The 12,473-nt window shown below is 40.2% G+C and overlaps 1 protein-coding gene and 1 non-coding gene across 2 annotated transcripts in view; both read left to right on the top strand.

Annotated features, from left to right (window-relative positions):
• Positions 1 to 8,101, top strand: part of BORCS7 (BLOC-1 related complex subunit 7) — a 12,663-nt gene extending 4,562 nt beyond the window's left edge. Inside the window, exons 2-5 of the mRNA XM_017531088.2 lie at positions 4,064 to 4,126; positions 4,230 to 4,273; positions 5,806 to 5,826; positions 6,528 to 8,101. Of these exons, the coding sequence (XP_017386577.1) occupies positions 4,064 to 4,126; positions 4,230 to 4,273; positions 5,806 to 5,826; positions 6,528 to 6,579 (180 nt within the window). The 3' untranslated portion in view covers positions 6,580 to 8,101. The remainder of the gene's footprint in view (positions 1 to 4,063; positions 4,127 to 4,229; positions 4,274 to 5,805; positions 5,827 to 6,527) is intronic.
• A 3,326-nt stretch (positions 8,102 to 11,427) lies between these two features.
• On the top strand, positions 11,428 to 11,531 carry LOC119471739. Its single transcript, XR_005200809.1, has one exon. It is a non-coding gene; the product is annotated as a U6 spliceosomal RNA (small nuclear RNA).
• Positions 11,532 to 12,473: the final 942 nt, after the last annotated feature.

Raw genomic sequence — 12,473 nt, 5'->3', positions numbered from 1 at the left:
GCTCTGTTGCCCAGGCTGGAGTGCAGTGACACAATCTCGGCTCACTGCAACCTTGGCCTCCCAGGTTCAAGCGATTCTCCTGTCTCAGCCTCCTGAGTAGCTGGGACTACAGGCACCTGCCACCACACCTGGCTAATTTTTGTATTTTTAGTAGAGATGAGGTTTCACCATATTGGCCAAGCTGGTCTCGAACTCCAGACCTTGTGATCCTCCTGCCTCAGCCTCCCAAAGTGCTAGGATTACAGGCATGAGCCACTGTGCCCGACCAATGTTCTCCCATTTTAAAGAAAGCAAAGCTAGAAATCCCAGATGGTGTGTTACGTGTCTGGTTGGCTTATGTAGGAAAGTGATGCTGATTGCCAATGAATATATCAAGGAAAGGCCTTGGCTTTACATGACAACAGCCCCTGCATCAAGGCAAACACAACTCCCATTGAGACTGTTTTCTAGTTTTTCTCCGCTGCTTCTATGTTTCAGGCCATCCTTGTTGCTTGCTTGGAGTCCTGCCGTGTCCTCCTGACCAATCTTTCTGCCGCATTCCCCACTGTAGTCCACCTGTTTACTGCATTTCTAAAACAGAAAAAGGAATCATGCCATTTTCCTCTAAAATTATACACACAAGATGAATTCTAAACCCTAACTTTTTTTTTTCTCATGCAAACTGACTAAACCCTAGCTTTTAAGTCTCAGATTAGAAGTCTCTTCTTTTAGGAACCCTTCCTGAACACCTACCCCTGTAATCGGTTAGATACTCCTGCCCCACTCTGTGCTCCCAGAGCAGCCAGTGCTTCCCCATCAGCACTTACTGTAAGATGATTTAAGTGCCTGTGTCTCCTTTGTACCCACTCCAGATTGTGAGCTCGGTTATCACACCTAACTAGAGTATGGGCATATGTTAAACACTCAATAAATATTTGTTGAATGAATAAGTGAATGAAGTAGATTCTGTTAGAAACTCCCCTTTTTTTTCCTGCCATTGGTTTGTAAGTCACCATCTCCCATCTATAGGAGTTTGAAGTTTTCCCCTAAAAGTAACCATAGGAGGAACAGGCATTTCATAATTGTTGGTGGGAATGCAAAGTGGTACAGTCTTAAAGGAGAGGAATTTGGCAATAAGTAGCAAAATTCAAACCCCACAATCACAATCACAGTCCTGTGAGTCTATCCCAAACATATGCTGGCAAAAAGATGCAAAGATTATGGATATTTGTAACAGTAAAAGCTGTGACATAAGATATAAGATATGAGGATTTTTTGGATCACTACTTACTTTGGGGAAAGACTGGGAACAGCTCCCAAATCTCCCAGCACCCCAGCAGAGAACTGATTGAATAATCTTTTTTTTTTTTTTTTTAGACCGAATCTTACTCTGTCACCCAGGCTGGAGTGCAGTGGTGTGATCTTGGCTCACTGCAACCTCTACCTCCTGGGTTTAGGCAATTCTTCTGCCTCAGCCTCCCAAGTAGCTGGGACTACAGGTGTGTGCCACCATGCCCGGCTAATTTTATTTTTATTTTTAGTAGAGACGGGGTTTCACCATCTTGGCCAGGCTGGTCGCGAATTCCTGACCTCGTAATCTACCCGCCTTGGCCTTCCAAAGTGCTGGGATTACAGGCGTCAGCCACCGCACGCGGCCTGATTGAATAATCTTATGGTCACCTATAGAATGTGGTACTCTACAGTTGTAAAAGAGCAGTGGGTTCAATAAGAGATAGCAGCTGAATAGAAGATTCAATATGTATTGCTGGAGATAACCCTCAGGGATCTATTGCAGTGAAAATAGCAAGGTGTAGGCTGGGCTCTGTGGCTCATGCTTGTAATCCCAGCACTTTGGGAAGCTGAGGCGGGCAAATCACTTGAGCCCAGGAGCTTAAGACCAGCTTGGGAAACATGTGAAACCTCGTCTCTACAAAAAATTATCTGGGCATGGTGGTGTGCACCTGTAGTCCCAGCTACTCTGGAGGCTGAGGTGGAAGGATCACCTGAGCCCGGGAAGTTGAGGCTTCCGTGAGCAGTGATGGTGCCACTGCACTTCAGCCTGGGTGACAGTGAGATGATATCTCAAAAAAAAAAAAATATATATATATATAAGAGAGAGAGAGGGATAGACTATGTGCAAGGTGTGAACAAGTACACATAGTAAGTAGGAAGGTTGTATGGGGGAAAATAAATACTTGTGTCCTTTGTTTAAAAAGGAACATTGGAAAGAAAACCCCAAAACTAATAAAAATAGTTATGTATGGGGTCCTGCATGGTGGCTCACGCCTATAATCCCAGCACTTTGGGAGGCTGAGGCAGGTGGATCACCTGAGGTTGGGAGTTTGAGACCAGCCTGGACAACACCATGAAACCTCGTCTCTACTGAAAATACAAAAATTAGCTGGGCGTGGTGGTGTGTACCTATAATCCCAACTACTCTGGAGGCTGAGGCAGGAGAATCGCTTGAATCCAGGATGTGGAGGTTGTAGTGAGCCAAGATCACTTCACCGCACTCCAGCCTGGATGACAGAGTGAGACCCTGTCTCAAAAAAATGAAAATAAAAAAATTGCTATGCATGTGGGGGAGAGAACAGGGAAAGAAAGGGATAGAGATGGAAAGTCCTATTTTATTGTTTTGACTTTAGAAGTCCAGAAAGGTTTACTAACTTTAAAACTTAAAAATAAATAAAGCGGCCCTGGGTTGGGGAAGGAATCTGGCAATCCTAGTTACTCTGAAGTCACACCACCCTTTTCACCAGAGTCTTCCTGACCCAAGAGAACAGGGAAGGACTGGTAGGAGACACATAACAGTAGCTCATTTTACTTGGTGGCATTTAGGTATGCCAGGAGCAGGGTGCAGTATTAGCCAGAAATTTCTGCTGGTTTCTGCTTGCCTCTCAGTGCTAATGCAGTCAGCTCTGTCTTGACTGTAGGCTGCTCAGCTGAATCTGAGCTCTGCTTTTTGCTCTTGGTCTCAGTACCCATTAAACTCAGTGACCTCATTAAATTCTGCCTGCACATTTCTCCTTTCTTTTCTTTTTCTTTCTTTTATTTTTTTGAGACACAGCGTCACTTTGTTGCCAGGCTCGAGTACAATGGTACGATGTCAGCTCACTACAACCTCTGCCTCCCAGGTTCAAGTGATTCTTCTGCCTTAGCCTCCCAAGTAGCTGGGAATACAGGCGCGTGCCACCACACCTGGACATCTCCTTTCTTTTCTTTTTCCCAGCCCTCTCTGGCCATCTTTTATGGGGTAGTTCCCCATTTTAAGCCCTGAGCTTCTTTTCATGGCTTCCCCTGCACCCCTGACTGTTTCTCTTATTATTTTTCTTTCTTTTTTTTTGAGACAGGGTCTTGCTCTCTCACCCAAGCTGCAGTGCAGTGGTGTGATCTTGGCTCACTGCAACATTCACCTCCCAGGTTCAAGCAATTCTCCCACCTCAGCCTCCCAAGTAGCTGGGATTAAAAGCATGCGCCACCATGCCTGGCTAACTTATATTTTTTGATAGAGCTGGAGTTTCACCACATTGCCCAGGCTGGTCTCAAACTCCTGACCTCAAGTGATCTGCCCACCTCATCTTCCCAAAGTGCTGGGATTACAGGCGTGAACCACTGCACCTGGCCTTCCCTTATTCCGTTTCTAAACAGCTATATTCCTCTGTCCTTTTCAGCTGCCTTCTAACTCCTGCTCCTTTATCATTCTTAAACCACCCCAAATCTCAAATCTGCCTTTAAAGGTCAGGAGTCATGTTCTCTCACTGGACTTGTAGAGCCAAAGTTTTTCGCAGACTTCTCTTAGCACTTCATGAATACACTGTGCCAACAGCTCAGCAGTTAGGAAACACTTGATTTCTCAGGCCTTTGGAACAGATGTTGAGTCCATGTCAGAACTGCCATAGTGCCAGTGAAACGAATTTTCAACATGAACAAATAGAAAATTATTCTCCATTACATTTTGAGTGTTTGTGGTTGTATAGGGTGGAAGAGTGGGAGAGGAGAGAGGGTTGTGGTGTAACAGCTGCAGAGAGAAGATTGCAGGAAGTTTGGGAATTTTGATTATTACCATTTTATTTTTGTCTTCCAGCTGCTAGGTCAGGCAGCTCGAAACATGGTACTACAGGAAGATGCCATCTTGCACTCAGAAGATGTAAGAAACAACTTTTTAAAAAAAATTATTTGGGTTTTATGTGTATAGTTTGTAGGGCCGCAGGGAAGTGGAATGTTCTATTTCTCTCTCTCTTTTCATGCAGAGTTTAAGGAAGATGGCAATCATAACAACACATCTTCAATACCAGTGAGTATGCCCCCTCCAGCAACTATTCGCTGCAAAATCGTTATCCCCAGTCTGCTTTCATGGCCTTTGTGCTTTAGCGCTTTCCTATAGAGGCCGGAGTGGGAGTAAAGGTGGGGGTGGCCAAGGATGACTTTTCTCCATGGCAAAGATGCCTGAGACTACAGAAGAAGTGGGGATAAGGGATAAGAATCAGGAGCAGAGTCCACCTTTTATGAACCTCCTCATGTTAAATTGAGGCCTCCTCAGAGAGACTGTAAACTCCCTAAAGGCAGGGCCCATGCCAGGACCATGCTAGCACTATACTTGGTACCAATGAGGCAGTTAGTCAGTATTTGATGACAGTACCCAAGGTGTCTCCTGGGAAGTCAGCTCCTCTTCTAGGAAATCAAGTGTAACGTACCTGCATCTTACATAGTATGTAGGTAGCTGTGGTACTTGCTACATATAAATCATGCAGGGAATTTTGAAATATAAGAGACCTCCTCTCCATTAGAATTTGCTTTTCATCTTATTTCATGTTGTTTTACATTTTATGTACTTGATATTATATTTATGTACCTATTAGAAATATATGGTTAGGGTTCGGCACGGTGGCTAACACCTGTAATCCCAGCACTTTGGGAGGTCGAGGAGGGCAGATCACCTGAGGTTAGGAGTTCAAGACCAGCCTAGCCAACGTGGCAAAACCCCATGTCTACTAAAAATACAAAAAATTAACTGGGTGTGGTGACGGGCACCTGTAATCCCTGCTACTCAGGAGGCTGAGGCTTGAACTCAGGAGGTGGAGGTTGCAGTGAGTGGAGTGAAACTCCAAAAAAAAAAAAAAAAAAATTAGGCTGAGCATGGTGGCTTATGCCTGTAATTCCAGCACTTTGGGAGGTCAAGGCGGCTGGATCACCTGAGGTCAGGAGTTTGAGACCATCCTGGCCAACATGGTGAAACCCTGTCTCTACTAAAAATACAAAAATTAGCCAGGCATGGTGGGACACACCTATAATCTCAGCTACTAGGGGGGCTGAGGCAGGAGAATTGCTTGAATCCAGGAGACGGAAGTTGCAGTAAGCCGAGATTGGTCACCACTGCCCTCCAGCCTGGCCGACAGAGCAAGACTCTGACTTGAAAGAAAGAAAGAGAGAGAAAGAGAGAAAGAGGAATTTCACTCTTTGATATTTAAATAGCTAATGTTTGTCATAGTCATTCTTTGGGTATCTACATATTAGGAATGTGACCATTTCATTCCATATATGCAGACTAATTTTAAGCCATGCATTTAGTTTGTTGGACCACATTTCTCACTCTGGGAGAGTGTTACTATCTGTTTACTTTTAGAGTCCGTCTTTTCAGCAGCTCTGCACTTAGATAGGGATCCTTGTTCAATAGCACAATCTTAGGATAGGATGGACAGAAATACAAAGTGTGACATAAGCTGAAATTTCTTCTGCCTGTACTGCATGTATCTGGTCACAAGTGAAACTTCTACTAGTTCACTAGATTTTCTTATGTCTATTTTCCTCTTTCCTTTTCTGATTTAGGCAAGAAGCTATTCAGAAGAAGTAAGTAACCCCAAAGGTAGAGGAGTAAGGAACCAACTGAAGCAGGCTGGGGGAAATTAGACTGCTGGGTCCAGGATCAATACAAAACTCTGGTGGTTGACATATGCCCTCAAATTGAAATACTCTCTGGGATATTCACTTGGGATTTAAAGAATACAGCATATTTCAAAGGCATGCAGTAACTCAACTCACTGCTATTAATAGTAAAGCTTTCTAAAAGTTACAGGGTATAGAGACCAACCTTAAGGAATAGAAAACCTTTTACATTGGTAATATTCATTAAGCAGAGTAAATGTGCAAAAGCCATTAAACAGCCTTGTTTTTCAAAATGGATTAAATTTGTCCCTTGCAATATTGTTTACATTACTAATGGGTTTTACAAACCTGCAAACCTTCCTTCAGACTTTAGACACTCTGGGACCCAACTGGACCAATATAAATTTTGATTTACATGCAGCAATATTTATGCATTAAAGTACAGATAGCTTGTATAGGACAGGTGTAGTGGCTGGCTCATACCTGTAATCCTAGGACTTTGGAAGGCTGAGGCTGAAGGATCGCTTGAGCCCCGAGTTCAAGATTGCCTTATGCAGCATAGCGAGACCCTGTCTGTAATGAAAAAAACTTTTTTAAAAATAGTTTTTACAAAAATGTCTTTATTGCTCTTTCCAATGAAACCCTGTCTCTATTCTAATTTCTAGTGTTGAACAGTCATCAGATCTACAGGACCAGTTGAATCATCTGTTGAAATAGAATGACATGTAAGAGTGCTGTAGCACTCCTTTGCCTAATGCCGAGGAGTAAATACCTTCACAACCTTGTGCTCTGGGTTTGGTTTTCTATTTTCTTCTCCAAAGTTTAGTTAGAAAAGTTTTGTGTTGATGTACAGTTTCTCCTAAAAAGAAGCGAGGTGGTTGAATTTTGGAAGTACTTCTTGAATTGGGCTAACCCATGCTCTTATTGAATTTTTTCAGCTGCTTTGTTTAGTTTGATATTAAAGCAAAATTAAAAGAGTTTTCCCATAGAACTTTTAATATGTCAAAAGCTATATTGTCAGGCCAGGCACGGTGGCTCACGCCTCTAATCCCAGCACTTTGGGAGGCCGAGGCGAACAGATCACAAGGTCAGGAGTTCAAGATCAGCCTGACCATTATGGCGAAATCCCGTCTCAACTAAAAAAAAAAAAAAGGCTGTATTGTCTACATTGCAGTACTTAAGGAAATATTGAGTAATGTTTTAAAGTCAGAAATAGAGCTTCTATTATAAACACAAGAATGATTTTTTTTCTCTTATTCATTAAGGAAATATCTTAATTTCATGGTCATATAATGGTGATAAGTAATACCTGATTGTTTCCTTTTCTGTTCTAGTAACTCAGAGGTTTTATTTGTGATAGCAAATTCCTAAATGAACATTAGGCAAATGGTATCACTGTCAGGCCAGCTGCCGCCGCTTGCCTTGACCTGCATTCCTAGGATTTCTTTGTTGCTGTAATTCTTGATTAAGTGACCTTGGCTTTCATTTTGTAATTTTTCTAATCATCAGCACATTCACTTGTATGACGTTACTGCCAAATATGAAGGTAGTTGAATTATTATGAGTGATTGCAGCATAGGGTTGTGCCATGGTGAAGACTTTGATGTTTATCTGTGTTCATTGGATCTATCTTTTAAAATGACATTACCATGAATCTGTTGTCAAACTTGAATATCTTTGTTTGAATTTAAAATGGGACTGTATATTGTTCTAGTTAGGTCTTCATTTACTGAGGGATTGAGAGAAATCTGACATAGAAAATGCTGTTTTCACTGCAAAAACAAAGAGGAAGTAACAGTGAATCCAATGTAGTTCATGTTGTTATTGTCCAATCATCAAGTTGACTAAGCATATCAAATTACATTTAGTTCTCATACATATGGATATTAACTTAAGGTTAAAAAGCTAGATATGAAGGATCTGAAAAGGCATTAATTTATGTATTAATTCTATGAACATGTATTAATAATTACAGTATTGTTAAACACAGATTGACTCAATTTACCTTTGAAAAGAAAGACCACTCATTTAGTAAACAAAGCTAAGTCCAGTCATTGCAAGAAGCAAAGAAGTACTTAAGTTGGAAAAAAATTAAAATGAAGGGATGCTCTAAGTTTTCTTCATGCTGGAACAAATATTAAAGAAGTGATTGCCTACATTGTATGTGATAAAATATTAATACCTTTCACAAACTTTTAATAGTAAATATAAGATAAAATTTACATTAAATAATGAAAACATATTTGTACTGAATTTAATCAACTTTAGAGAACATCATAACAAAATACAAGAAAGAAAAGTAGCCAGAAATGTGAGAACAGGTGGAAACGTATACATAATCTGATGGTTTGTTTTTAATAGAAATAAACAACATACATAGAATTAAACAGTGATCAACAACATGGAAAAAATACTTCAGTAAGTAACATCTACATTGCAGAGGATGTGCTGGAAGATAATATTTTTAAAATACCCAATGTTCAAATGCTGTGCAAGAAAATGAATGTGATAATACCAAAGCAGTACTATAAGAAAATAATCATGCTTTAAATATCTGTATTAGGGGAGCCTTTCTTGAATTTAATAAGGTTGAGGGTCCCTAATCCAATAATTTGAAATCAAAAATGCTCCAAAAACAAAATTGTAAGATCTGAATCANGGAAATATTTTTGTTTTTTTAAAGGGATATATAGGTAGAATTTAGAAAGAAATCAAAATGGAAATAATAAAATTAAGCATGAATGACACAAATTAGAAAAAAAAATTAAGTAGTTCTTATAGATTAAATTGGTAAAGTGTTGCCATAAAAGTACAAATTGGTAAATTTGTAGTTGAATAGGCAATATTTAAAATCAATTAGATTTGAAAAAGAGTTCTCAGTTTGCAGCTGAAAGTTCGATTTATATATGCCCAGCTCCTTCTAAAGATATAAAATTGCAAAACTGACACTTAAAGGAGAATATTCCAGCTTGGTTATGAGAAATAACCCACAAATTAAGAATAACCAGTAAAAATAGCATTTGCTCATGAAAGCTTTCATGAGACTTTTCTAAACTGTCAAAGAACATATACTCCCAAAATATAGAAAATGATCATAAGACACTACTCATTTAATGAAGTAATTTTCATTTTAAAAAATAAAATGATGCGAGAAAGGTGATATGATAATATAGTTGATTTTTTATGAATATAGATGCAAAAATCTGAATAAAATCTGAGAAAACTGAAAAGAGAAATACTTTAAATAATTGCCCATGTAACTCCAGAATTACAAAGTTGATGTAATAGTTACAAAACACATTACACGAATAAGAAATAATAAAACCTTTTATCACTATAATATATACCAAAAAGGCATTTCAAATATACTTTCTATTTCAGAGAAACTAAAAAATAATAATAAAGAATTTTTTTAAAGGGTATGTTTTAGAACCCAACATAATATTTGATGAAGCAGAGTCATATAACCCCAGAATATTAGAGCTGTATGGGGCCTTAAAAGTTATTTAATTCTGGCCCCATCTTTTACAGATGAAAAAACAAAGCCAGGAAGATGAAATAACACAGCCAGGAAGATGAAATGATTTACCCAAGGTCACTCAGCTTGATGGTACGTCTATTTGGCTACTAGTCTAGTTGTCTGTTACCTGTTAGTTTCCTTATGCATAGAAACACGGGTGCCACCTGTCATTTCTAGTCTTTAACATAATACTGAAGAACTCTTAGAAAAGGATCTTGGAAGTAACTGAATCCCATCCATTTACCCCTGCTTCTGCATCTCAGCTGAGTCGTCATCCAGCCATTCATCTGGCTTCTGCTTCCAATATTTGGGGAATCCTTTACTTAGGGGTGCTGATCCTTTTGGAAATCTCTACTTCTTGAAAGACGGTTCTGTGTAGTGAACCAAAATCTGCCTTTCTGGACCATCCTGGAATTGTCACGCCAGTAGCTTCCAAGATAGAATGTGTGACAGTGTGCACAGGCCTCCATTGAAGGATAGGGAAGAAAATTTCTATGTATGTTAATTTTTTATCTTACAAAAAAAAAAATTAGCTTTTGCTAATATTTAAAATACGGCTTGATATGAGAATCCTAATTTGTTCTACCTAGTATACAGATAGATAGCATTCCTGTCGTTCAGCAGGGGTGATAGTAAAACAAAAAAACCCACAAAACTTGTGGTGAGCCACTGACCAATCAGAATGATTGATGGTCACAGTCTGGTCTAACATTAGCTGGCACACCAGACACCATGAAGAAAAAGTGAGAATAACTCAATTTTGACAGTGGTTTATTTTATTGCAGCTTATCTGTGTGTGGTTAGGTAGATTTAAGGATTGTCAGCATGGTGGCTCATGCCTGTAATCCCAGCACTTTGGGAGGCTGAGGCGGGCGGATCACCTGAGGTCAGGAGTTCAAGACCAGCCTGGCCAACATGGTGAAACGCCATCTCTACAAAAAATACAAAAACAATTAGGCGGGCATTGTGGTACATGTCTGTAATCCTAGTACTCAGGAGGCTGAGGCAGGATAATTGCTTAAACCCAGGAGGCAGAGCTTGCAGTGAGCTGAGACCATGTCATTGCACTCCAGCCTGGGCAACAAGAGCGAAACTCTGTCTCAAAAAAAAAAAAAAAAGGATTGTCAAATGAGTCTGGTAAGTAAACCATAAATTGAAGATAACAAAACAAGCACAAGAAAAAAATGATAGAGCCCTTTCCTTGACCTCTCACTAATCTGCCCTTTTAAGATGATACCATTTTAACTATTAGAAGGTAACTGCCTTTCTAAAGGAACTCATTTTATGAAGAGAATATTTTGAAAACTAATATTTAGGAGCATTTTCACCATTCTATGATTGCCCAAAAACTAAGTGATACTTACAAAAACACTAAATTTTATATACACATAGTAGTTGGAAATATTCCAACCTGTAAAAATATTTCAACAAGGCCGGGTGTGGTGGCTTATGCCTGTAATCCCAGCACTTTGGGAGGCCAAGGTGGGCGGATTACGAGGTCAGGAGTTCCAGACCAGCCTGACCAACGTGGTGAAACCCTGTCTCTTAAAAAAAAAAAAAATTTCAACAAGGATTGTTTTCATGGGTTTAATTTGTTAAAAATATAAAAGGCACTACCTTTCTGTTAATTTGTAACCACTAATTGACATCAGGGAAAATGGAAATTTACTAGCTGGTTATCAACCAGATTTTTGTATTATTGGCAGTTGAGATTCAAAAATGAATAAAGGAGTCCACTTCTTCCATTTAGATATCCTTTCACTTGGATCTCCCTGTCTCCTTACTGTCCTAATGAATAGAAATGATTGTTACCAACTGGGCGTAGTGGATCGCACCTGTAGTCCCAGCTACTGGGGAGGCTGAGGCAGGAGGATGGCTTGAGGCCAGAAGGATCCAGAGGTTATTGCTCAGTGATGCTAAGCCTGGGCCACAGAGTGAGACCCTGTTTCTAATTTTTTTTTTTTTAAAGTAAAAAGAGAAATGCTGCTTATAACCACAAAAGGAAGTAAGATACACACATATAAGTAAAAATAAAGAATTAAAAAATACTTTTGGCAGCGCATATGTTACAATTGGAATGATACAGAGAACATTTGCATGGTTGCTGCGCAAGGATGACATGCAAATTCGTGAAGCATTCCATATTAAAAACAAACAAACTTCCAGGCCTGGCGTGGTGGCTCATTCCTGTAATCCAAACACTTTGGGAGGCTGAGGTGGGTGGATCACTTGAGCCCAAGAGTTGGAGACCAGCCTGTGCAGCATGGCAAAATCTCATCTCTACAGAACAATACAAAAATAGCCAAGTGTGGTGGTGCACGCCTGTAATCCAAGGTACCTGGAAGGCTAAGGGGAGAGGATTACTTGAGCCGGGAATTTGAGTCTGGGTGACAGAGACAGACCGTCTCAAAAAAATTAAAAATTAAAAAATTTCTGGAAGATGAAGTGACAATACCTAGAAAATACATATGAATTGACCAAAATTTGCTGTAGGTAAAAATAAATTTAGCAAAGTTGCTTTCCTAAATACAACCCAAAATAGAGCTACATGCTATAATGGTTCTATCTACATGACATTCTAGAAAAGGCAGAACTGTAGGGAGGGAAAACATCTGTGGTTGCGCAGGAGCTGAGGGTGGGAGGAGGGAATTTACTACAAAGAGGCACGAAGAAACTCGTGGGGGCAGGGCTATTTTGGTTTCTGTTATGGTGATGTGTATACTTTTGTCAGAATTCACAGAACGGCACACTGAAGAAAGATGGGGCCGGGCGCGGTGGCTCACGCCTGTAATCCCAGCACTTTGGGAGGCGGAGGCGGGTGGATCACGAGGTCAGGAGATTGAGACCACCCTGGCCAACGCGGTGAAACCCCAACTCTACTAAAAATACAAAAATTAGCTGAGCATGGTGGCACGTGCCTGTAATCTCAGGCTGTAATTGGCAGGCTGAGGCAGGAGAATCACTTATACCCAGAAGGTGGAGGGTGCAGTGAGCCCAGATCGCTCGCAGCATTGCACTCCAGCCTAGCGACAGAGAGAGACTACGTTTCAAAAAAAAAACAAAAATGAAACACAATGCCAGCTGGGCATGG

Source organism: Cebus imitator, unplaced genomic scaffold, assembly GCF_001604975.1.
Source record: "Cebus imitator isolate Cc_AM_T3 unplaced genomic scaffold, Cebus_imitator-1.0 Scaffold71, whole genome shotgun sequence".
Taxonomy (NCBI): domain Eukaryota; kingdom Metazoa; phylum Chordata; class Mammalia; order Primates; family Cebidae; genus Cebus; species Cebus imitator.
This window is presented reverse-complemented; position numbering and strand designations above follow the sequence as displayed.